The following is a 27,747-nucleotide window of genomic DNA, read 5'->3' as shown; positions in this document are numbered from 1 at the left end:
GTGTGTAAATGGCAAGTAATAAGTAACACCTGACTCACAGAGCACAGGAAAAGCATAACTGTATGTATCTTTCATGTAGTGCTATCATGGGGAAGTCGATAAATCATAGTTTGTCATACCAAGGGTTCTGGGTTTGAGTGCTGGTCATGCCTGTTTTTGTACTGTAGTTTGTGTCAAACTGTTACATGGGATGGGTAAAAGGACTATTTGGAATTTATAGCAGTGGCAGTCTGCTTTCTCTTCATTTATTTGAAAGTAGCAAACCTATTACATTTGAAGTTTCATAGAATAAAGACAAACAATCAGGACAGAAGAATAAAGAAATAGTTGCATCACACATGTGGAAGTATTAATAGTAGTAGTAGTAATAATAATGATAATAAACCCCGTGGAGGCCCGGGAAAAGAATAGGCCTCCGGTATGTTCTGGCAGTCGTAAAAGACGAGGAAAAGAACAAGCCACTAATGGGGCTAACCCCCCCCCCCCTTTTAGTGTGATTAGTTGGTTCAGGACAGAACTAAAGAAGCCTCAGACAAGTGCCATCGTCGGGGACGACGCTTGAACCCTATGCCCGCCCACAATGGTAACGACACTGCTAGCCAACTGGAAAAGGATTTAAATCCAAATAGAGGTGTTTTGCAGGATATGCTTCCTACAACCACCCTAGAAGGAAAACAAAGACAGTGGATGAGATGGTCAGATGAAGTTAATCGACACCTCATGTTCTGTTATTACCAAGCAACAAAGCTAGGAACCAACACAACCGGATACAGATCACAAGTATACACAACATTTATTACCAGATACCCAGAATTAAAATTTTTAACAGAACAACAACTAGCTGATCAGATCCGTGTAATAATCAAAAATAACAGGATACCCCAGTCAGAATTAGAAAACATCAAACAACAAGTACAACAAATACTGGAACAAAATAATGTGCAATCAGAAGAAGAAGAAAATACAGTAATGGACTCAAACATCCCAGAGCAAACAAACAAAGAACAACACGCATCAATTACACAATCAGAGGAAAACGAAATCTTAAGACAGCCACCAGAACAAGCACAAATAGAACACGAAGTGACACACATGTTAGATATAGAAGAAAAATTTCAGCTGACATATATAGAATACAAAGACACAAATACAGACATTAGACCATTCTTGCATAGACCGCCAAATAACCCACAAGTCGAAACAACAATAAAAACTATCAACACAATCATACACAACAAAATAAATGAAAACACAACTATGGAAGAGTTACAACTATTGGTTTATATAGGAGCACTCACTACACTAAATATACACACTAGGCAGATATCAGAACCAACCAACACACAGAAGAAACCCACAAAACCAGCATGGCAACACAGGCTACAGATCAGAATAGAAAAACTGAGAAAAGACATCGGACAGCTAACACAATTTATGAGAAATGAAATGTCAGAAAAAAAGGAAAAAGGTTAGGTAAAATCTCACAACAAGAAGCGATAGAGCAATTAGATGAAAAGAAACAGAAATTACAAGCATTGGCCAAACGACTTAGAAGATACAAAAAAAGTGAAAATAGAAGGAAACAAAACCAAACATTCAACAGAAACCAAAAGAAATTTTACCAGACAATAGATAACACACACATTAAAATAGACAATCCACCAAACATAACAGACATGGAACACTTCTGGAGCAACATATGGTCAAACCCGGTACAACATAACAGGCATGCACGGTGGATACAAGCAGAAACAGACACATACAAGATGATACCACAAATGCCTGAAGTGATAATTTTGCAACATGAAGTCACCCAAGCAATTAATTCTACTCACAATTGGAAAGCCCCTGGAAATGATAAAATAGCAAATTTTTGGTTAAAGAAGTTCACCTCAACACATTCACATCTAACTAAATTATTTAACAGTTACATTGCAGACCCATACACATTCCCTGATACACTTACACACGGAATAACTTATCTAAAACCTAAAGATCAAGCAGACACAGCAAACCCAGCAAAATATCGCCCCATAACATGCCTACCAACAATATACAAAATATTAACTTCAGTCATTACACAGAAATTAATGACACATACAACACAGAACAAAATTATAAATGAAGAACAAAAAGGCTGTTGCAAAGGAGCATGAGGATGTAAAGAGCAACTGATAATAGATGCAGAGGTGACATATCAAGCTAAAACTAAACAAAGGTCGCTACACTACGCATACATTGATTACCAAAAAGCTTTTGATAGTGTACCCCACTCATGGTTACTACAAATATTGGAAATATACAAAGTAGATCCTAAATTGATACAGTTCCTAAACATAGTAATGAAAAATTGGAAAACCACACTTAATAGCCAAACAAATTCAAATAATATCACATCACAGCCATTACAGATTAAGCGTGGAATATACCAAGGAGACTCATTAAGTCCTTTCTGGTTCTGCCTTGCTCTGAACCCACTATCCAACATGCTAAATAATACAAATTATGGATATAATATTACTGGAACATATCCACACAAAATCACACATTTGCTATACATGGATGATCTAAAACTACTGGCAGCAACAAATCAACAACTCAACCAATTACTAAAGATAACAGAAGTATTCAGCAATGATATAAATATGGCTTTTGGAACAGACAAATGTAAGAAAAATAGCATAGTCAAGGGAAAACCCACTAAACAAGAAGATTACATATTGGATAACCACAGCGACTGCATAGAACCGATGGAAAAAACAGATGCCTATAAATATCTAGGATACAGACAAAAAATAGGAATAGATAATACAAATATTAAAAAAGAACTAAAAGAAAAATATAGACAAAGACTAACAAAAATACTGAAAACAGAATTGACAGCAAGAAACAAGACAAAAGCTGTAAATACTTATGCTATACCAATATTGACCTACTCATTTGGAGTAGTGAAATGGAGTAACACAGACCTAGAAGCACTCAATACACTTACACGATCACAATGCCACAAATATAGAATACATCACATACATTCAGCAACAGAAAGATTCACATTAAGCAGAAAGGAAGGAGGAAGGGGACTTATCGATATAAAAAACCTACATTATGGACAGGTAGACAATTTAAGAAAATTATTTCTAGAACGAGCAGAAACTAGCAAAATACACAAAGCAATCACTCATATAAATACATCGGCTACACCACTGCAATTTCATAACCACTTCTACAACCCTTTAGATCACATAACATCAACGGATACGAAGAAAGTAAATTGGAAAAAGAAAACACTACATGGCAAGCACCCATATTATCTAACACAGCCACACATCGATCAAGACGCATCCAACACATGGCTAAGAAAAGGCAATATATACAGTGAGACGGAAGGATTCATGATTGCAATACAGGATCAAACAATAAACACCAGATATTACAGCAAGCATATTATTAAAGATCCCAATACCACAACAGATAAATGTAGACTTTGAAAACAACAAATAGAAACAGTAGATCAAATTACAAGCGGATGTACAATACTAGCAAATACAGAATACCCCAGAAGACATGACAATGTAGCAAAAATAATACATCAACAGTTTGCCTTACAACATAAATTTATAAAACAACATGTTCCCACATACAAGTATGCACCACAAAATGTACTGGAGAATGATGAATACAAATTACACTGGAACAGAACCATTATAACAGATAAAACAACACCACATAACAAACCTGACATCATACTCACCAATAAAAAGAAGAAATTAACACAACTAATCGAAATATCCAAACGCAATACAACAAATATACAAAAGAAAGCAGGAGAAAAAATTGAAAAATACATCCAACTGGCTGAGGAAGTCAAGGACATGTGGCATCAGGATAAAGTTGACATTATACTAACTATACTATCAACTACAGGAGTCATACCACACAATATCCACCAGTACATCAATGCAATACAGCTACATCCAAACTTATATATACAACTACAGAAATCCGTAATTATTGATACATGTTCAATTACCCGAAAGTTCCTAAATGCAAAATAACATATACGTACAGTTAAAAGGAAGTCACGCTTGATCAAGGTCTGCACCACTTTCCAGTTTTGACCAGACATAACGTCTGAGAAAAGAAAGAAATAGTAATAATAATAATAGCTCTTATTTTTAATGTTAATACTTTCACACATGTGATGTGATTGTTTATTTTTATTCTGTCGAAATATAAATGTACTCCATAGGTTTGCTACTATCAAAGAGATGAAGTGGAACTGGACTGCCAATAGAACTGTGCTATATAGCCTGAACAGGCTTTTTACAGGTCAGGAACATATTTTCCCATATAACAGTACCACACATACTACAGAACAAAAACTGGCATCACGAGGGCTCGAACCTGTTACCCTTGGTAACACAAATGAATACTCTACCAAATTCCCCATGGGAGCTCTATATGTCAGACAATCACAATTATGCTTTTCCTGCGCTCCTTAGATTAGGCATTACATATTACATAGTATTTATACTTGGTCTCGTGGACAACAGCACATAGCAGAAACTGTACTAGAGTTTTGGTTGATACTCTGTCGATATACAGTGTTTGATACTGACCTGGCTGTCTGACATCTGAAGGTTTGGATGTCGGTGCACCTATATGTCATTGTTCAGTGACAACACTATGGTCAGCTGAACAGTCCTACATTAGACATACAGGCAAGTCTGAGCCCTTGTGAAACACTGGGAGTAAGTAGCAAAAAGTCCAAATCACAGTCTAGGAGAAAACGATGTAGTGAAGGGTCATGGTCAAAAGGCACACAAGAAAGCTTGCTGGGAACATTGGCTGTGAGATGTTGGTGTTTCACGGTAGTCCTTGAAACTGCCAAGAGTGTTGTGCCATGTGGCCTGATGCTGGGGGAATTATCATTCCACACTGTGCCTAGTAATCCTGCCAGACATATGCAATTACATCTATTAAAATAACTAAAACTCTGCCCAAACAGACAATGAAGGCCCAATGGTACCACACAGCTGTCATGTCATCCTCAGCCCACAGGAGTCACAGGATATGAATATGGAGGAGCATGTGGTCAGCACACCACTCTCCCAGCCATATGTCAGTTTACGAGACCAGAGCCACTACTTCTCAATCAAGTAGCTCCTCAGTTTGCCTCACAAGGGCTGAGTGCACCCTGATTGCCAACAGTGCTCAGCATACCGGATGGTCACCCATCCAAGTGCTAGCCTAGCCCGACAGTGCTTAACTTCGGTGATCTGACGGGAACCGATGTTACCACTGTGGCAAGGCTGTAATTATATCAAGTGATCTGCCAATATATCCACCAAGATTGCAAGAAAAATTACTTTGACTATTCAGAGTATTTTAATGTCTGAAATTCTAATGGCATACCTTACTTCTTGTACACAGATATAGATGTGAAATAATAAAATCACTACCAAAAATGAAAATACATGGTGTTATTTGTTTCAACTGTAATTCATTCTTTGAGTAAATGAAGATACTGAAGACAGTATGTAAGGTAATATAAACAAAAAAGGAACTACACATTCCATTCCATCAAAGTAGTTGTAATATACACCATACATAGTTGTATTTGGCAGGGTGGAAGTTTTGAGTAAAATGAATGTTCTTGGCAGAGAAAACTTGTGGATTTGGCAGGGACTCCATCTCAGATGTTTGCCTGTCAAGACACCTCGTTTCAGTGCACATTACAATGCAGTATAGAAATGGAACTTTGATAGTAGATCCACCCATTACGTTGTACGGCTGCTCAAGGGCACCCATACGATAGTTTGTAAGGGGGGGGGGTCTAGACCTGGGGGGGGGGGGGGGTATGGAGTATTTTAATATTTTGGAAGACAAATGACAACCTGTAAGCAGCCACAAAAATTTCCCAGTTCTGACCCTGTTAAAAACCTGCCTAATACCAATTTTTAAATAATTGTCTTGAAAGAAAAGCACCTGACTAAACCATATTTTTTGTCTTTCTGTGTGAGCTGGGGGAACAAGGGGATGTCCTTGCTGCTGCTGTTGTCCCCACACCATGTGATATCTGGCAAGGTAGGTTGGAACAATGGACTTAATGGAACATTCCTAGAGAGCTCAGTCTCCACAAAAGAAAAAAGCCGATCCAGGATGGCATATATTTTTTTATTTTTAGGAATCTTCATAATAAAATGATTACTTAATAGGTAGCACTATGGGCAGATATCACAACATTAAATTCTCATACACAAATTACATTGCTTGTAAGGCAGGATGAAATCACTTTCCCACAGAAATAAAAATTTCATTTTTTGAAATTTTTTCTGGTGTCAGATTATCGCAAAAATTTCTGGCAATGATGTGACTGATTTTTAAGTTCTCTTAGAATGAATATTGTAAAATTACTTGTATTCAGTAAAATTATCTTTTCTCAACACTGCTTTAGAATTTCATAGGAGAGGAGAGAAACAGTAATATCATTTCTATGTCTGCATCAAGTCATTTGTACTGTAAGTCCTGTGGATTCAGTGTCAATAAATTGTGTGTTAATGTTCTTTCAGGAATGTTGTCAGCAACTGCATCACTGGGACTCATTTACTTGTGGGATGTAGAAGGAGGTCTTTCACCAATAGATAGATATCTATATACAAGTGAAGATTTTATAAAGGTGAGTTTTAAATATATAAGGACTTCATGTTGTAAGTCTTTGTAATTAATTTAAAGATTATAACAATTTCATTCAGTGTTGGAAAGCTTCCTTCACACCTAAAAGACCCATTATATTAGATCTGCAATAAAGATAACATTCCTTTTTGCGAGTTGTCAACTTTGTTATTTATGTATTCAAAGCCTGTATTAAAAAGCTATCAGCTGTTTTTAGAAAAATAATAAACACAAATAGCAAAACCTGAAACCCTCTGTAATCTATAGACACTAATCTCTCACTTACAGAAAGTACTAAAAGATACTTGTAAAAGATTAAGTAGACCATTACAAATTACTTCACCATTAACTGCTGTTGTTGTGTACTTGGCACAGAGCAAAAATTTTGTACTACTGATATTCAATTATTTTGTGATGACATCTTCAATACTAAACACGACCTAAACATCCATATGTCCTGTTGTTATATAACATTTCAGTTAAAATATTTTTAAAATGTATGATTTAGACGCATATATTTTTCTTGTGTACTATTTTGCTAACCATTTGCTAAAATTAAATAATGATACATTACTTCTCACAGAACCATGAACATATAATTGTAATCTATTCACTCAATAAAATACAATATTATTCGCCTAGTTTTAGGAGAGTACATTCAGAGTGAACAATGACACTTTAAAAGTTTGCAATTGGACATAAACTAATCACAGAATGGTTCCCATGTAATTCCTTTGCTAATACTGTACATGAAGAGTGTGCCTTGTAGTTTTTAAGATTCATTTTGTTTCCATTGGTAATTGAATACATGTCCCAGCTACATTCAGTTTCTGCCATATCACATACAGCATAGTGACTTCACTGTCTTGAAGTTTGTTGTAGTTACTTGTCCCAAGCTTTTCAAATATAGTCTGCAGAGTTTGTGTAAAAATACTGTCTGTGATAAGTCATCAGATGTAAAGTGTTGCATCCAGCAAATGAAAAAGTTGCACAGTGGCTCCAGCTCACCCAGCCCACTGACTTGAAAATTAGTCATTAACGAAATCCTGCATTTCCCCAAAGTAGTGTGTTGTGTGCCATCTTGATGAAAGTTTCCCAGTAATACAAGTTACGTTAACACACTGCTTGCTCCCTCTCAAAAAATAAAGCACCCTAAACATTGCTCTTGCTTGAGGCATGAAGACCTTAAATTTTGAAATTTTACAAATGTGTTTTAAAGATTGTGATTAATCCATAGCACCACAAATCTGAATGTATTCACTTTTCTTCACACGTGGAAGTTGACTTACACTGAAAATTATGTTGCCAACATTGTCTTTATCCCACTAATTTTTTAATGTTTTATCACAAATCTCATTACAAGACACTTAATATCTTTTGGTTCTTGCACCTTTGTAAATATATTTGGCTTAAAGATATTTATCCTCAGAACATACAAAGCAAATGCATGTGGTTTGCAATGCTCAAGAGATACAAACAATGTCAGTTTTGGTGTATTATTAGCAAAATGTTGCCCCAGGCAGTTTGTCATCAGCTGGCAGACAAAGATGTCATGAAGATTTTGTGACATTCTAAATAGCCAGTCATAAATGTTAGGACTGCAGGAAGGATGCCTGTAACATATGGTATGAAAACTTTTATACAATTGTCACAGACTCTTACTTCCTAACAAGACACAGAGTGAGAATTTTTGATAGCAGTGTGTTTTGAAAGTAGCCACCTCTGAACAACTGAAAGTATATCAGGAATGACTTAAGTGCTGTAGTTTAGCATTGAGCCATTACATGTTTCAGAACTTGATATATCTGTTAAGAAATATGCTTTGAGATCAAAAGTATCCAGACACCTGGCTGAAAATGACTTACAAGTTTGTGGCACCCTTCATCGGTAATACTGGAATTCACTATGGTGTTGGCCCACCCTTAGCCTTGATGACAGCTTCCATTCTTGCAAGCATATGTTCAGTCTGGTCCTGGAAAGTTTCTTGGGGAATGGCAGCCCATTCTTCACAGAGTGCTGCACTGAGGAGAGGTATCAATGTTGGTTGGTGGGGCCTGGTACGAAGTCGGTATTCCAAAACATCCCAAAGGTGTTTTATAGGATACAGGTCAGGACTCTGTGCAGGCCAGTCCATTACAGCGATGTTATTGTCATGTAACCACTCCGCCACAGGCCGTGCATTATGAACAGGTGCTCAATCAAGATGAAAGATGCAATCGCCATCTGCGAATTGCTCTTCAACAGTGAGAAGCAAGAACATGCTTAAAACATCAATGTAGGCCTGTGCTGTGATAGTGCCACGCAAAACAAGGGCTGCAGGCCCCCCTCCATGAAAAACACTTCCGCACCATAACACCACCACCTCCGAATTTTACTATTGGCACTACACACACTGGTAGATGATGTTCACTGGGCATTCACCACACCCACACCCTGCCATCAGATCGCCACATTGTGTACTGTGATTTGTCGCTCCACACCAAGTAAGCCATCGTTTGGCGTTTACCGGTGTGATGTATAGCTTATGAGTAGCTGCTCGACCATGAAATCCAAGTTTTCTCACATCTTGCCCAACAGTCATAGTACTTGCAGTGGATCCTGATGCAGTTTGGAATTCCTGTGTGATGGTGTGGATAGATGTCTGCCTATTACACATTACGACCCTCTTCAACTGTCGGCGGTCTCTGTCAGTCAACAAACGGGGCTGGCCTGTAGGTTTTTGTGTTGTATGTGTCCATTCATACTTCCACTTCACTATCACATCAAAAACAGTGGACCAAGGAATGTTTAGGTGTGTGGAAATCTTGCATACAGACGTATGACACAAGTGACACCCAATCACCTGACCACATTCGAAGTCCGTGAGTTCTGCGGAGCGCCCCATTCTGTTCTCTCACAATGTCTGATGACAACTGAGGTCGCTGATATGGAGTACCTGGTAGTAGGTGGCAGCACAATGCACCTAATATGAAAAACATTTGTTTTTGGGGGTGTCCAGATACTTTCGATCACATAGTGTAACACCAGAACTTGATACGTGGTTCATCACATTAAAGTTGTAAAGTCCTAGTAGAAACATCCACACATGATAAAACATGTTAAGTTACCTATATTTGCATTTTTTAAAATATTATTTAAAGGATAGATGGCATCTCACAATATAGTGGAAATACTGAGTCACAAACAAACACAACAAAAGACCCGGCTGCAGGAGCCAAAAGCTTACTTCTTTAGCAGTTCACCTATCTGCAATCTATCATTTTCATAACATTGTCACTATTCCATCCTGTATTTTCCATTGTTATATTGGTAGTAATCTTGATTGTAACTGAAGTGGTTCAGGTTTCATGAGATCCTGTGAACCAAAACCACTTGTTCATTGACAGACTATTAATTCACAAAATGCTGATAAAATGTTTTTGAATATTTGGAAAAGATTAAATGAGATCACTGTACATCTTCTCATAGATTTTACAATAGCCATACTGCCAAAACTGGCTATTCCAGCACACACACACACACACACACACACACAAAGGGTGAGCAAGATTGTGAATCCTGCAATTTAATAAGAAAAGGATATTAAAATCCCAGAGATGTAAGATTTGTGGTAGTATATAAATGAATTACACAATAGAATAAAAGATTCTTAACTATTTGGAGAATCTCCTGCACAGTATAAAAGACGATGACAATCTAATTGCATGTGGGATTTTGTCTGTTCATTGCTGTACATGACTCATATATTAGATGACATGAACATGAACATTTTATCGCCTTCAGACATCAGTTATAAATTACCATAACCAGTTTTTAGGCTGTAAAAAACAATTTAGCACGAGTCTTCAGCCCAGAATGGACAATTACAGTGGCAAAATATTCAGTTGTGGCACAATATAAATGGTTCACATGTACATGGAATTATCACCGTTCACACTCAGCACAGTCCTTTAGTAATGCATTTAATTACACTGCCACAGTTCATTGACATCAGTCCCTAATTAGATTCACCATATCCAACAACAACCAATTTTGATGAAGATATACACTCTTGCAAACCCAGTGCATTTCAGAAAGAGTGTTCATTAATTTTATCTACTGAAGTCACTCAAAAGCAATTAAGAATTAAAGTTCACGAATTTCATTTGTTCTCTTGCACATATTCTCATGTACAGAAGTTAAATAATTCAAACAATGGAAAATCCAGGATGGAATGTAACAATATCAGAGAAGGAAAGTTGCTACTCACCATATAGCGGAGATGCTGAGTTGCGACAGGCACAACAAAAAGGTTCACACAATTAAAGCTTTCGCCCATTAAGGCCTTTGTCAGCAGTAGACAAACATACATGCACACACACACACACACACACACACACACACACACACACACGTAAACGCAACTTGCACACACGTCTGCAGTCTCAGAGAGCTGAAACCACACTGCGAACAGTAGCACCAGTGCATGATGGGAGTGGCGACTGGGTGGGGTAAGGAGAAGGCTGGGGCGGGGAAGGGGAGAGACAGTATGGTTGGAGTGACGCACAGTGAAGTGTTGCAGTTATTCCACAAGTCAAACAACAAGAGGACACTTGACATGGATGTTACTCATTTACTTTTAAACGGGATTGACTGTTTTGGGTGACACCTGACAACTTACAGACAACAATTTTCATTTATTTGTAACAACACCACACACTCTCAGAACTGTGCCTTGTTACCATTGAAATGGTAGGAAGTGTGGGTCTGGGAATGTTAGCTGGGCATACAAGACTCAGACATTTCACACTCTTATTATTATTATTTTTATTTTACCTTTAATTTTTAATGTATATGATTTCTCAACTGTCCCCCAGAGGCACTCAAAATTATTAGCAGTAGCTTAGAAAAAAAAAATCTTTTGTATGATACTTTAACACCAGAAACATTTAAGAAAATATACATTAAAAAGACCATCTACTAAAGAGTCAAAATCAGAGGCATTTGCTTACAGTTTTGAAAGACAATTGCAAGGAGCTTTTAATACAGGTGTTAGAATAACTGCTGTCGAAATTTATAGAAAAATATTTTAGGTTTTTTACTCAGATAATCTTTTAAATTCACCAACACAACAAACAGTATCAAGGTACCGGTACAAGAAAAATTTAAAATACTCAAATCACTACAAAGTAAAAACAAATGCTCTGATTAACAGGTTCACAGCATAGTTAAAAGGGATCTGAAATTTAATGCATTTACCAAGATGGGGCTACCAACATGAACTCAAACTATTCGTCAAACTGTTGCTTCATTCAGCTCAGATTCTAAAACATACAAGGGATACACATTAGAATTATATAGCAGATATGCATGTGGGTGCTTTCCCACAGAAGAAAACAGACAGTTGAACATACAAATATTTTAAAGAATTTGAACAGCTGATGATTCAGAATGAAATGCTGAAATAATTCTAAGGAATCACCACATCAGTGATTTAAATTTAAAAACTATTAAAAAGTCTGAAACCCTGAATGTTCAAAATAAGGCACATATACAGATTTTAAAGAAACAATCTTGGTACTTAATCAGGTAATAATGGAACTATAAGTGGCCAAAATGTGACCCCCCCCCCTTTATAACTATCTTAAAAATAACTCTATCACCTCATATTTCTGTGCCAGATCCCTGAGGCACAAGGAATGCTGGAAGGCCCACATCCTTCAACCAAGACACTGCAAATGGGAAATGGCCAACTCAGAAGATGTAAACTGCATCTGTGAAGACAAAGGGAAGCTATGATTCTTCAGATGGCATTTGTACACACTTCATGGTAAACAGCCAACTGCAGTGTGGCAACCATGCCTTAATCCTAAGTGAGTGAGCCCATGTAACATTCAGAACAGGCAGCCAGACAAGACACCACAGAGAGCTGCACATGCTGTTAAAATCCCTTCAAGCTGTGAAGCTGCCCCTAGCGAGATGCCAGGAAGGTTGTCGCAAGGAAATGAAATCGGAAACATATTCAAACAGCACCTGAAATTGATATAAGTGCATTATGGCTGAATCCTCCCCCCACTTTAAAAAGGCGCAGGGAGCAGGAGTGGGATCCACAAAATTAAGGAATGTGTCGCTCAGGATCCTGGTTATTCGAACCAGCCTTAAGCCGACACTTAAGGATTTCTGTCTTGGAAAAGAAAGCTGATTGGGGATATAATCTTGATGAAATCATGTGGACTAATAATGCAAGGAAGCATCTTGGCTGAAATCTTCTGGCTAGCCATACTTTGTACCCAAAAGTTTTTTTTTAAATAACTACATCGCTAACTTTTAGTGAATTGGGACCTCCCTTGTTATACCTTGCAACCTCCCTCTGGCATTTGTGGCGAATGTTGTTGCTTGCAGCCTGCAGAATTCTGTTTTGTGACTTTGCGATTAATTTCCTCTGGAAGGAAGTCATTTATTGACCATAGATTAGATATAGTTGAGTTAAGTGGATACACAAACATCAACCTGACATGTGTTTTCCTATGAGTGTTATGCACAGTCTAGTACAGATGGAAAGATCCTATTATGCCTGAGACTGGGCATGAAAAGTCTGATATCAATTTACTGTGAACTCATTCGGCAAATGATTATTACAGGTAATAGTTTGTAGTCATGATGTGAGAAACTGCAGTACTGGAACTAAATTTCTAAAATTTCCTGTAGCAAAAGGGTGTTGCATATTGTTTATTGGGATCTTGGATGCACCAGAAACAGAAAATATCTTTGCCATATGCTGAACGACAGTGACATTGGCTGTCACAGTTTTGCTCAAAAGTAGCCTGAAATGAGTGTGTGTGTGTGTGTGTGTGTGTGTGTGTGTGTGTGTGTGTGTGTGTGTGTGTGTGTATCTATCAGTTGCCATTTTCAGTACAGAGGAGAGACACCAAATAATCAACAAAAACTGTATCCATGGGCTTCTCCAGTCAGCTGAAATCAAGAAGCTCTGGCAAGCACTAGAATTAGACTTGGGCATACTACAATCCTGAGATTGCCTAACTATTTTGTTACATCCAGGTTCAGACTCTCCCATGTTCGATGCTCCTTTATTTTCATGATGGTTTTGTTAGTCCACAAATGCCCCCCACACAGGGATTGGCAAAAATATTTAAACCAACTAGAATTAGTTCTTTAGGAAGACAAATCTTCAATTTGTCATCATAGCAGATACAGTAATACAAAAGACTTTTGTTTATAAAGCACCATGAAACCTGTTGACCTTATTTTGAGTTGCCATTATATGTTGCTTAACTAAGCATCTTGCTCCAGTTTTTGCTTCAAGTCACTGAATATGGATGGTGTCTCCCTTATGGCAGTAGAAACACAGATGGATTCCTGGCTGACTTGCAGTATCTCAGATATTTGTGGCTCACACTGAAACATAAAACTAAGGGCATACATGATTTGGTTGTTGGTAACTCAAATATGCCTAACTTGGAAACAAAAGGCAGAAATCCTAGCAGCCCAATGGGCAATTCTGCTTGTTTTTCAGGACTGGCCAGTACCCAGTTCAGAGCCTGGTTATCTGTTTCTAGCTGGAACTGTTTGTGCTTGAGACAGAATTTGAATAAGTCCAAACAAGACAGCTAAGGCCTGCAGCTCATATACTGAATACTTAATTTTGGCAGATGAAAAGGCCCTCAAAGCATAGACTACCAACTTCCATTCACTGTTATAGTCTTGGAGTAACATAGGGTTTATCTTATAATGACATCCATCAGTCTGGAGAATAAACCCACACTTGAAATCAGGAATAGCTTGGACAGGAGCGCTACGTAAGGCCATTTTCAAAGCATCAAAAGTGAATTGCTGGGTGTCACTGCACTGAAATTTTTTCTCTCATGATGTAACAGATTTAAAGGGCAAACTTGTGGGCGAATTTCCTAAAAAAAGATTCAACATGTCCATCAGCCAAGACTATGTGTCCCAAAAAGAAAATCTTATGATGGTCCAAATTAAACTTGGAAGGTTTGATGGTTAAGCTGGCTTCCCATAAACAGTGCAGAACATGCCCAAGATGATCAATGTGATGAGAAAATGTTATACTCTACATAACAACATCTAAATAACTGTAAGTGCATTTGAACTTAAGTTCATGTAACACAGAAGCCAACAAACTTAACAGTGCAACCACCCTCAGGGCCAAACCGAAAGAGACACAGTTATAGCCAAACACAAAATACAGTAAGGAGCTTTGGCTCTTTGCCCACTTGGATCTGATGATAGGCTTGGTTAAGATCGAAAATAGTAAAATGTTGAGCTCCAACAGTTATGGAGATCAGGCAAAGGTACTAATTCCAATACCATCTTTTGGTTCTGTGCCCTGTAATCTACCACCAGCTGATAACCAGCACTGTTGGGTTCTGGTACTAGAAAAATAGATGAAACATGTTGTGAACCTGACAGTCTAATTGCCCCATTAGCCAAACATGATCTTATGTAGTTCCTTCATTTTAGGAAGAGACAAATCATAGGGAGCTTGACAGACAGGAATTTGATGAGTAAGCTGAATTTGGTACTCTTTATTTATTCGTGACCCCTAATTTGCTGGTATGAACATCAGGAAGTTGATCAAGTACCTTAAGTAATTGCAGACTGTGTGGTTTGCCCAGGTGAGCCATATCAAAAGGGAGAACCTTATCTTGAACACTAGAAATTCCCTGGATGTATTCATGATTACCCATTCAATAACTTTTTTGGGGGCTGGAATCTAAAATAAAATTTTTTTACCCACATAATCTAAAACAAAGCCTCTTTTATTTATGAAGTAGCAGCTAGTGGACAACAATTTCACCTTGGTAAAACTTATTGACCAGGACCAGCCATAAATTCTCAATCTGCCACAGACTTCACCTAACAGAGGCAGCAATTCCTCATTAATAGCATGACATTTGCCAACAAGGTGCTCACAATAAATTTCTATGCTGGTCTCCAGAGGCACAAGGAATGCTGGGAGACAATATCTGTCAACTGAGACACCAGAAATGAGAACTGGTGGACTCAAAAGATGTAAACCACATCTGCGAAGGCAGAGGGAAACAATGATTCTTCAAATGGTATCAACATACTCTCCACAGTAAACAGACAACAACCACTATGTCGCAACCACACCTCCATCCTCAGTGAGTCAGCCCTCTTAGCTTGCAGAATAACGAGCCAAACAAGACTCCACAGTGAGCCATGCATATTCTTAAAATCCTTTCAAGTCAAAAGGCTGTCGCCAAAGAGATGCCAAGATAGACTGTCACTAGGGAATGAAACCAGATGCATTGAACAAGCATCTGGAATTGATATGAGTGCATGCATGGCTCAGATAGGTTCAATTTCTTACTTGCTTGATTCCAGCTATTTCATGTAACATAATTATCAGGTAACACCAGCTTCTAAGAGCTCTGCATATTTATTTGCCAGTACCAATGAAATTTTGTCCCACTAGCAACCTACTGACAGTATGTGGTGATTAAACAGTTTGCACAACTCTGGTGTGTCAGTAACAGATTCACCCTCTCACAAAAGAGATCTACTATGTTGAGCACTCACTTTGCTTCTCTCCAAACTGCTCATATAGTTTTAACTTTGATCTGAGAGCTTCGTATTTAAGTAGGCTGTAATTGTCATGATAGTTCAGTGCTGCTAGTTATCTGTAATGGTTACTTATTAGTACTGCATTTATGACTGCCTTTTTTAATGGAAAAGGTGATGGATTGTAAAAATTCTTCATAGACTGCTCAAATAAATCTTTGCACTACCCTGACACATGCATAGTTTGTGTGTTTTTGATCATAAAACTCTTTGTCAGTGCCCTTTTGATCATATTAAATTGCTACATACAGCCACTTGTGTCATGGAGATAAAAATAAACCATCAATCATAGTGTAGTTCAGAAGAGCACGCTGTGTTTCTAATTGTGAATGTGATAATGTGTCACTTGTATTGCGTTCAGTCTAGCAACATGCCTTAAGGATCATTTTAAGCTTAGATTGTGTGAGCATGAACACTTTGCAGCAGTAAAGTCTGTCAGCATGGTAAGTTGCCTACCACAGCAACATTATTCAAACATTCAACCAACATCATGAGACAAAATGTTAAAGATTTGCCATTTGGTGGTCGCCTATTGTCAATAACACCAGCTACAAATAATGGCTTGTAGTTGCCCAAAGAGAAGTCAACAGAAGTGTGCACTGCCATTTGGTGGCAGCTGGTGGAGTTATGTCAACTCAGATAGTGCACAACATTCTCCATATGGCCATTTTACTCTCGAGACAGCCATTACAAGTAATGGTACAAACCCCACCAGCACTGTGATGTGCTTAGGTGATGGGCAAGAGAATACGTGGAGTGGAACTTGGATGAGTGCCATGCGGTTCTCTTCACTGACAAGTGTAGGATTTGTTTGACCCTTGATGATTGTCATAGAAGAGTGCAGAGCTGGGTACCAATGCATGCCTGGGTTATTCATATTTTCAGCTGATCTTATATGTGGATTAAAATTTCTCATGTAAAGAAATGAGAAGGAGAGATCTGTTTAAACAGGAAAAAGTTATTTATTTTCAATGGGCTTTGCTGTCATCTCCTGGTCTTCAGAAATATTTGTTACAAAATTTTTCATTGTGAGTTGGAACCTTATTCCAAGTCTCTGTTGATACAATGTAGATGTGGGACAGTGGTGGTGAAATATTTAACAAGGAAAATCATCAAATAGCCATGCAATTTGAAAAGTTATTTTATTTTATTTTCATGAGGTTCAGCAATTCAGTATGCTGTCATATGACCTTATGTATAGACATTCAAACTTGTCGATATAGGCACACTGGAGCCATTAGTACCTGGATGTTGTGAATTCATATACCAAGCTGTCGTATTAGTTGATAAAACATTGCATATTATGCAGACGTTAGTCAAAAATCAAATGTTTACACTCAAAAAGTACTTTGTACACATGAGCGCTACATTTATGGACATTCCCGTCTGCACAAGGTGTTTTTTGAGTGTATATGTAGCACTCATGAGTACAGGCTGCTTTTTAAGTGCAAAAATTTTATTTTTTACAAACCTTTTCATAATGCACTGCATTTTATGTGCTACTATGACAACTTAGCATGTGGTTCCAACTCACAATGAACATGTTTTGTAACAATGTTTGAAGACCAGAAGATGGCAGCAAAGCCTGTCGAAACTGGTTGTCAAAAATAAATAAGTATTTATGAGATCTTGGTTATATGTGGATACTGGACATGTTTCACTGCTATCAAGGGTAACCTGAGGGCCGTGAAACATTAGCATAGAAGTCTCCATTTTGTTGTCCAGCTCTACAGCCAACATTTTGGCAGTGGGTCCTTATCAACAGAAACTTGCAGGATTTCTGCTCACTGTTGATGATGAAAGGAAGACAGCTGATAAAGTGTGAGACATACTTGAGCAGCAGTGCCTCAGACTCTTTGTGGGCAGCATGTCAAGAGGGATACAAAAATATTACAATGCATGTAGTGGAGCAACTTGGAATTGAATGTTACCCAACAGCAGACTTTGATGTCATAGTTATGAAAATATTTGCACTATTAAAGAAACTTCTTTTATTTTGGTTGTAGTTTTGTTTTTCTTTCACAGTCAAATTATTTTTTTATGTTTCATAATGCTTAGTCTGTTATTTCCTAGATTTTTTATATCTTATGCTGGCGATATAAAACTTTGTTTGAGTAGTTTATATGTCATCAAAGTTATTTGTATTGTAGACTTATTTTGAAGTGTGCCTTTCATGTTTGGCTTTTTATGTCTGCTTTGCTAACAAACTCTTCTCTTTTATTACCATGTAAACTGACTATTATATTTCCTTTCGGTGATAATGTTGTGCAGCAGGTTCTGACATTCCCATTCTATTTCATCTCATATAATGAACAATCTATGAAGATATTGTCAGTGAATGTGCTACTGGTTTTATGGGCCTTAGCTTGATACTGACTTTATCTGGCTGCAGGACTCTAGTAGACCCATCAATATACTGGACCATGGAGAATCACTTGAAAAGTTAATTTTGAAATCCCCACATGAAAGTAACTTTGCGTGTTTTGCAAGGACTGAGCTTAGTGTAGTTTCAAACCTGGAGAGTAAAATACTGCATTCTGAACTGGAATGTCTTTAAAGGAGATGCAAATACTCCCTCACAGCTTTTAAATGCTTGTTCTGCAAAATATTTTTGTATGTCAATATTTTTGAATAAAGCATTACATTTGGCGTCAATGATCACTCTACCCCTTCTACAAAACCTCTTCACCCAAAAATTGCATAAGATATATATCTATATAAGAAACCCAGCAGTCTTCTCTGCAAATATTATTTATTTGTCACATGTCATTATTACATTATCACATTGATGAACATAAGCAAAGAATAACGTCCTTATGCAATCATCAAGGTTATGTGTGGTGTCAAATGAACCATCAGTCATATTCAGTAAGTCTTTAAATTGTCTGATGTAGGCTCTTAATAATATGTCTGTACTGTATGCTTGATTATCTGCCTTTCTGATCCACAGCTGCACATTGTAACTGTATTTAGTTTCCATTTATACCATGAGTTTACACATTTATGTTGGTTAGTTTTAATTCCACGTAGCTGTATCCAGGATTTTCTCTGCAGCTCAAAGATGTTTATTTTTTCAGAGATTTCTTGAGATCTGTAGCACTAGCTTCTCAGGTTTTCTCCCAGTGTTACACAATATCAAAGTTATTATTTTCAAAGCAAATAGCTTTAGAAAATAATTTTTCTAGAGCGGAGTCATTTAATATTCATGTAATCAGAGAATGAATGAAAAATCTAGAATGGAGAAGTACTCTTAATCATGCTCAAAATCAACTGCATTGTGTGGTATAGCTTCATGGGTGTATTCCTGGTGTAGAAAATATTAAGCCAGATGAGGTTGCAGCATTCTCGTACTGAATAAATCAGAGCTAAAGCTGTTGTTTGTAACTAGATGCTATAGAGCCCCATTTGGTGCTACATAGCTACTGTAAGGTGTTATACATTGTACAGAGTTTTTCAGCCATCTTTGTAAGGTTTTCCTTATAGAACTGAACCAAAATTTTACAAAAACAGTGATTGGGGATACAAGTAATCTTGGAGTCTAGGTTGCCCAGCAATTCATGAACACTGTACATATTTCCCCATGTATTTCGATGAAACAGTCTTAATAAGCTTCTGTATGCATTACCACTTACTGAACAAATTTTTCCCACTAAAGAACACTTTTTCTATAAAGATACCTCTTAAATGATTCCATCATAAAAAAGTCTTGTGTTTTATCAGTTATAATAAAAATGTGGCTTTGACTGGGTGCAGCAGGTCCACTAACTGAATTATTACTTATAAGCTTCAACAGCATTTCATTCCCAGTGGTATTGAGGGGCAAATCATGTATACTGTAACCTGACACAGGGGTCACTTCGAGAATGAAGCTCTCTCTTTCCAGTGGAGTGTGTACTGTTTTAAAACTTCCTGCCAGGTTAATAGTGTATACTAGGTCATCCTAGATCCACAGGGTATGAACGTGACTCATTTGACACTATCGAATTGTTAATATTGTCAGCAGTCAACAGCACAGATTAAAGTTTCATATTAACTCATTTTGGGTTGATCATAGCTTGGCAGTGCTGTACAAAGTGGACAATAGTGGTGAAAGGCTGAGTTTTACCCTTATCCATGTAATCACTCGTATTATAAGCTCAGTTTCTATCAAGGCTCATGAATTAATCTTTCACTCTCCCACAGTACGTATGTTGTTCTGAAACTTCCTGACAAATTAAAATTGTATGCTGGACCAGAATTCAAGCACAAAACCTTGCTTGTCCAATGTAACCAAAGTAATAAGTGATTGTTTCAGTGGCACTGCTTTGTAAACAGAAATTTTCATTGGTTTCAGTTCATCTTTGAACACCCACATAAGTGATTGCTGCTTATTTTGGAATGTTACTATCCTGGATTTTCCTCAGTGGTCTCACTGCTGCTTCCTGATGTCTGGTTGCTTGCTGTAATTTGGTTTTGTAACAAGTTTGAAATGCTGGAGACAATACTGCATTAGTTAGCTTGGCACATTTCCTCATTATTTATTATCACTCTTAACATTGCAATGTTAAGCTTTTCTACAACAATTCATACAGAATATTAATCACAGGCTAGTACAATGACTAAACAATGAAATATTTTGACAGTGGCAACTTTTATTCCCCAATTCTGATTGTCACATGACCTAAAGTTAAATTTGCTTGTGAAGGAACAGTAACTGTTCAAATTTTCATTAGTGATCAGTTTTACACTATTAACGAACTAACTGAAGCAGAAGTGTTCACTTTTTGGGGAAGATTATTTTTGAAACGAAATGTGACCACATAATGTTACCTAATTGATTTCCAAACATCAACATTGACAGGAAGATATTGACTTCATGCAAAGACAGGCTGACTGTGGCATTATCCATTACTTACATCTATGGACATGAGTAATAATAAATTTCAAAATATCAACATACACATTGATTATTGATACAAAAGAAAGTAAATATAGGGAGTACAAAACTATACTGTGCAAAATAGTGATTTTGTATAACTGTGAGGTTGTATAATGAGAAAATTAATAAGATAATAGGAACTATGTTGTGAATAAATACAATGTATGCTCTCATGGAGATTCACAATTCCCATCAAAACTGAATAATTTAAGAAATTTTCTAGATTTTCTGAAATTATTTTGATGAACAGTAAGATTTTGTGAACATCGGCTTGAATAAGGAATTGGTCATTTCACATACTTATTGCATATTCATAACAATGTCCATGCACATTTGTGTGTGAGTGAATGTCAGTACTCTCTGCGAGAAGCTGTGTCAGGTCTTCAATTATACACTCCTGGAAATGGAAAAAAGAACACATTGACACCGGTGTGTCAGACCCACCATACTTGCTCCGGACACTGCGAGAGGGCTGTACAAGCAATGATCACACGCACGGCACAGCGGACACACCAGGAACCGCGGTGTTGGCCGTCGAATGGTGCTAGCTGCGCAGCATTTGTGCACCGCCGCCGTCAGTGTCAGCCAGTTTGCCGTGGCATACGGAGCTCCATCGCAGTCTTTAACACTGGTAGCATGCCGCGACAGCGTGGACGTGAACCGTATGTGCAGTTGACGGTCTTTGAGCGAGGGCGTATAGTGGGCATGCGGGAGGCCGGGTGGACGTACCGCCAAATTGCTCAACACGTGGGGCGTGAGGTCTCCACAGTACGTCGATGTTGTCGCCAGTGGTCGGCGGAAGGTGCACGTGCCCGTCGACCTGGGACCGGACCGCAGCGACGCACGGATGCACTCAAGACCGTAGGATCCTACGCAGTGCCGTAGGGGACCGCACCGCCACTTCCCAGCAAATTAGGGACACTGTTGCTCCTGGGGTATCGGCGAGGACCATTCGCAACCGTCTCCATGAAGCTGGGCTACGGTCCCGCACACCGTTAGGCCGTCTTCCGCTCACGCCCCAACATCGTGCAGCCCGCCTCCAGTGGTGTCGCGACAGGCGTGAATGGAGGGACGAATGGAGACGTGTCGTCTTCAGCGATGAGAGTCGCTTCTGCCTTGGTGCCAATGATGGTCGTATGCGTGTTTGGCGCCGTGCAGGTGAGCGCCACAATCAGGACTGCATACGACCGAGGCACACAGGGCCAACACCCGGCATCATGGTGTGGGGAGCGATCTCCTACACTGGCCGTACACCACTGGTGATCGTCGAGGGGACACTGAATAGTGCACGGTACATCCAAACCGTCATCGAACCCATCGTTCTACCATTCCTAGACCGGCAAGGGAACTTGCTGTTCCAACAGGACAATGCACGTCCGCATGTATCCCGTGCCACCCAACGTGCTCTAGAAGGTGTAAGTCAACTACCCTGGCCAGCAAGATCTCCGGATCTGTCCCCCATTGAGCATGTTTGGGACTGGATGAAGCGTCGTCTCACGCAGTCTGCACGTCCAGCACGAACGCTGGTCCAACTGAGGCGCCAGGTGGAAATGGCATGGCAAGCCGTTCCACAGGACTACATCCAGCATCTCTACGATCGTCTCCATGGGAGAATAGCAGCCTGCATTGCTGCGAAAGGTGGATATACACTGTACTAGTGCCGACATTGTGCATGCTCTGTTGCCTGTGTCTATGTGCCTGTGGTTCTGTCAGTGTGATTATGTGATGTATCTGACCCCAGGAATGTGTCAATAAAGTTTCCCCTTCCTGGGACAATGAATTCACGGTGTTCTTATTTCAATTTCCAGGAGTGTACTTTTGGTCATTAAGGTCTTTGTCAATAACACACACACACACACACACACACACACACACACACACACACACACACACGCAAACACAACTCGCACACATGACTACAGTCTCAGGCAACTGAGACCACACCTTATTGTTGTGCCTATCTGCAACTCAGCATCTCCACTATATGGTGAGTAGCAACTTTTCTTCAAAAATTGTTACATTCCTTCCTGGATTTTCCATTTTTTAACACAGTGCTCTGCTGCATGTGTCTATGTGCCATACACCGGTCAGCCAAAGGTGAGTGCTTGACATTCCTTTATTTCATGTGTAACATATCTATTAAGTGCATAATGGAAAAAAGTTTATGAATTTAAGGAGTAGAACTATAGCAACTGGTGCCATCCGCACCTTGCTACATCTCAAGTTTCCATGAATATTATTGTTAAATCAATGACAGCCAAGAACTAGGCCTAGTAGTTAATATGGGGGGAGAGTACCCAAAAAAGAAAAAAAAACAGAATTGTTTTTTAAAAGCTATATATTTTCAAGTCGTTTACAAAACCTTATCCCTTTCAAAATAATTGACAGGTCCTCCCTCATTTTTTCTTGACGTCTTCAATTTTGTCATATCAGTGTCCTTTCATGCCCCTTTACATGCACTGAAATAAGATAAGTCCTACAGAGCCAGATCGTGTGAGTAAGGTGCATGGGGCAGTGGAACCTTGCCATTTTTAGCCAAAAGCTGTCTAATAGAGGTGGCTGTGTGGGGGGGGGGGGGGGGGTGCATTGTGGTGGAAGAACCAGCCTCCTGTTGCCACAAAATGGGTCTTTTTTACCAACACTGTTACACAATCTTCTTAAAAACTGATCAGATGACTGTTGACAGTCTGTGAGCACAAGCTCTCGAATTTTTTCAATATTTTCATCTATTTGGGTGGTTGATGGACATCCACAATAAGGTTTGTCATCAATCTACATACCACCTATTTTAAACCGAGTAAGCCACTCGCACACTTGACCTTTTCCCATAGTGTCATCTTGGTAATCTGTTTTCAATATTAAAACAGTTTCAGCAGCATTTTTACTGAGTAAAAAACAAAATTTCAGAGTTGCACATTGTTCCCTTCAATATTAAACAGTTTCAGCAGCATTTTACTGAGTAGAAAACAAAATTTCACAGTTGCACATTGTTCCCTTAAACTTTCCATAGTATATAAATGAAACAAAAGGAAAACAGTGCTAGCAAAAGCAATCACTGCAGATGAACAGAACAAGCCAGGTCGACAACAAAGGGGCACTGAACAGGTGGGGAGTTGTGCTATACATGGGTAGTGGCAGAAATGCATGCTACACAAGCTTCACCTGTGGCAGTGTTATTCCAGTTTTTTTTTTTTTTTTACCCCCTAATAAAGTGAGTGTTTAAAGAAACAGTGTTGTGAAAAGATGGAAAGAAGTAAGTTTTTATTGGACAATCTTTTACAATTTATGTGAGATACTAACTCAGCAGTAATGACTCAAATCACATTTTTCAACATTTTTATAATCAACCACCTTTAGAAAAGACTTTACAAGGATCTTCATGTTGTAGTGTGTAGAGTTTCATACAGAAATGAAGGCTGAGCCATGGTAGATTTATATGGTTAAAGGAGACACATGTATCACTGATCATTGACGCATCAATTGTGCATCTGCACATAGTTTGTCCTTTGAAGCTTTACCACATTGTGATGCAATTTTGTACATTTTGGGTGCGAAAATTTTTGTGAGAAATGATAGTCACTTTCCAGTAAAAAAATGTTATCACTCGGAATAATATCTGCTGTGGGAGTATCTTAAAAATACTGGGGGTTGCTCCTTTCATGGGTCATTGTTTATACAGGTTGATATTCCTCAGAAGATGCATAAGGTGGCTACAGATTCATGAACTGAAGTTTTAAGAGATTCTCTTCTGGTCACAGACATACAGTCAACAAAGAGAAAGAATTCCTCTCAACTGAGATTTTACTGGCCATGCTTCAGCATCATTCTCAGCCTAAAGTTTTAACTTCTGCTACAGAAGACGTTGTCAGTTCACGAATTTGAATTCTCTGATGTTAATTCCTTCTAAAAATAAATGCTTTGTCCTAGTAGTGACAATAAAAAAGCACAATTAATTTTTACTAAAAAATGCTTTAGTCTATATTTTAAATCCCATAAATCACATGTTGGTTGGTTGATTGATTCGGGGTAGGGGAGAAAACAGCAAGGTAATCAGTTCCATCATATGAGGGAAGGATGGGGAAGGAAATTGGCCATGACCTTTCAGAACCATCCTGGCATTTTCCTGAAGCAATTTAGGGAAATCATGGAAACCCAAATCAGGATGGCCGTACATGGTGCTGTGCCACCTCACTTGATCATAAATCATACATATAACTAAGGAAGTAAATGTCAGGCACAAAAATCAGTTTTGCCACATTTATTGCTATGACAGAAAGCTGCTTCATTTTGATTCATTAAAAAGAATCTTAAGTTGTGAAATAAATATTGAAGCAGTTTGTATTAATGTATCACTGTCTTTATTTTTATAATGTTGATGGATTCTTCATCACATCATCAATCTAAGTTATAGCCTGAATACTTCAAGCTTTTTGCTGTAACAACTTTATACAGATGTAAGTGACAGTTTTTCTGAAAGTATTATCATTGACAATACAGCATGTAAATGGCATAATATACACTATGTGATCAAAAGTATCTGGGATACCTGGCTGAAAATGACTTACAAGTTTACGGCGCCCTCCGTCGGTAATGCTGAAATTCACTATGGTGTTAGCCAACCCTTAGCCTTGATGAGAGCTGCCACTCTTGCAGGCTTATGTTCAATCAGGTGCTGGAAAGTTTCTTGGGGAATGGCAGCCCATTTGCTGCACTTAGGAGAGATATTGATGTCGGTTTGTGAGGCCTGGCATGAAGTCGGCGTTACAGAACAAAAGTGTTTTATAGGATACAGGTCAGGACTCTGTGCAGGCCAGTCCATATCAGGGATGTTATTGTCAAGCAATCAGTCCCTGCCACAGGCAGTGCATTATGAACAGGTGCTCGATCATGTTGAAAGATGCAATCGCCATCCCTGAATTGCTCTTCAACTGTGGGAAGCAAGAAGATGCTTGAAACGTCAAAGTAGGCCTTTGCTGTGATAGTGCCATACAAAACAACAAGGGGTGCAAGCCCACTCCATGAAAAACATTAACACATCATAACAACACCACTCTGAATTTTACTATTGGCATTACACACACTAGTAGATGACGTTCACTGGGCATTCGCCGTACCCACAGCCTGCTCTGGATCGTCACATTGTGTACCGTGATTCGCCACTCCACACAATGTTTTTCCACTGTTCAATAGCGCAATGTTTACACTCCTTACACCAAGCTAGGCATTGTTTGGCATTTATGGGCATGATGTATGGCTTATGAGCAGCTGCTCCACCATGAAATCCAAATTTTCTCACCTCCTGCCCAACAGTCATAGTACTTGCACTGGATCCTGATGCAGTTTGGAATTCCTGTGTGATGGTCTGAATGGATGTCTGCCTATTACACATTACAATTCTCTTCAACTGTCAGTGGTGTCTGTCGGTCAACAGACAAGGTCTGCCTGTATGCTTTTGTGGTGTACATGTCCCTTCACTTAATAAAACATTCTCGGATTTCAAGCCGCGTCAAGTGGTTTACTGCCGACGAGCTTTCAGCAGAGATCTCCTCTGCCATTGTCAAGTGGATGACTGTCGGGTGATTGTCATTGCCGTGCTTATATAGCCACACTGTCACTCGAGACGTCGCTTGTGACATCACTGGTGCTCAGTCCTGCACTACGCATGGTAATGTTTTGGCCGTGCGACTACCGGGTTCGCTTCAGCTCCCTCAGCACTGGATCCCACACTGTACTCAGCTGCATTCCACTGTCTCTACTGAGGGAGTTGTCAGACATTCTAATCTCTATGGCCTCGTTTATCATGCTATCCCAGAAGCCATTAGTCCATTTCATAATAGACGTCATTTTCCAGAGCATGTTCTGCTACAGCAGACTTTTCAGGATAGCGCAGACCGTAACACCTTTCATGTTCTATGCAGTGCTGTTCAATAGTGTGAACAGTGTGGATGACATAGAACTGCCCACATCCACACAGTATCTTGTAAGTTCCTGGCATTCTCAGGCCTACATCACCTTTCACAGATTTCATTAGTTGCCAGATCTTTGCCAGAGGCCCAAAGATTGTGTCTATTTTATGCCTCTCCAGGAGCCGATTAATCTTCCCTGTTGCCGAACCACAAAACGGTAAGAATGCAACCTGCTTGGTGTCTTCTTCAGAGGTCTTCTACCATTGAGACTTGGATGACACTGCTTGTAAGATGTGTTTGTCGTTGCAACCATTTCCCTTAAAAACTTTGCGTAAGTGGCTCAAATCTCTCAGCACATTTTCAGCATCTGAGGCAGTTTCAGCTCGATGTACTAAGGTCCTCAGAAGTGACTGTTTCTGTGCTGGGTGATGGAAGCTGGCGGCGTGCAGATACCAATCTGTGTGGGTAGGCTTGGGGTAAATGCTATGACCTAAAGACCCATTGGGTTTATGGCAGCAAGCATGTCCAAGAACAGGAGGGAACCCTCTTTCTCTACTTCCATTGTGAAGTTGATGTAGTAATGGATGCTGTTGAGGTGCTCCAGGAACTCTTCTGACTTGTCTTGTCCATGTGACCAAATGACAA

At 38.9% G+C, this 27,747-nt stretch overlaps 1 protein-coding gene and 1 pseudogene across 1 annotated transcript in view; one reads left to right on the top strand and one right to left on the bottom strand.

Moving 5' to 3' along the window:
- Positions 1-27,747, top strand: part of LOC126252262 (26S proteasome non-ATPase regulatory subunit 2-like) — a 201,206-nt gene that overhangs the window by 87,057 nt on the left and 86,402 nt on the right. Inside the window, exon 10 of the mRNA XM_049953134.1 lies at positions 6,573-6,679. Coding sequence (XP_049809091.1) covers positions 6,573-6,679 — 107 coding nt within the window. The remainder of the gene's footprint in view (positions 1-6,572; positions 6,680-27,747) is intronic.
- Positions 5,203-5,320, bottom strand: LOC126253894 (5S ribosomal RNA; annotated as a pseudogene).

This window comes from Schistocerca nitens, chromosome 4, assembly GCF_023898315.1.
Source record: "Schistocerca nitens isolate TAMUIC-IGC-003100 chromosome 4, iqSchNite1.1, whole genome shotgun sequence".
Taxonomy (NCBI): Eukaryota; Metazoa; Arthropoda; class Insecta; order Orthoptera; family Acrididae; genus Schistocerca; species Schistocerca nitens.
Note: the sequence above shows the minus strand (reverse complement) of the source record. Positions and strands in the feature narration are given on the sequence as shown.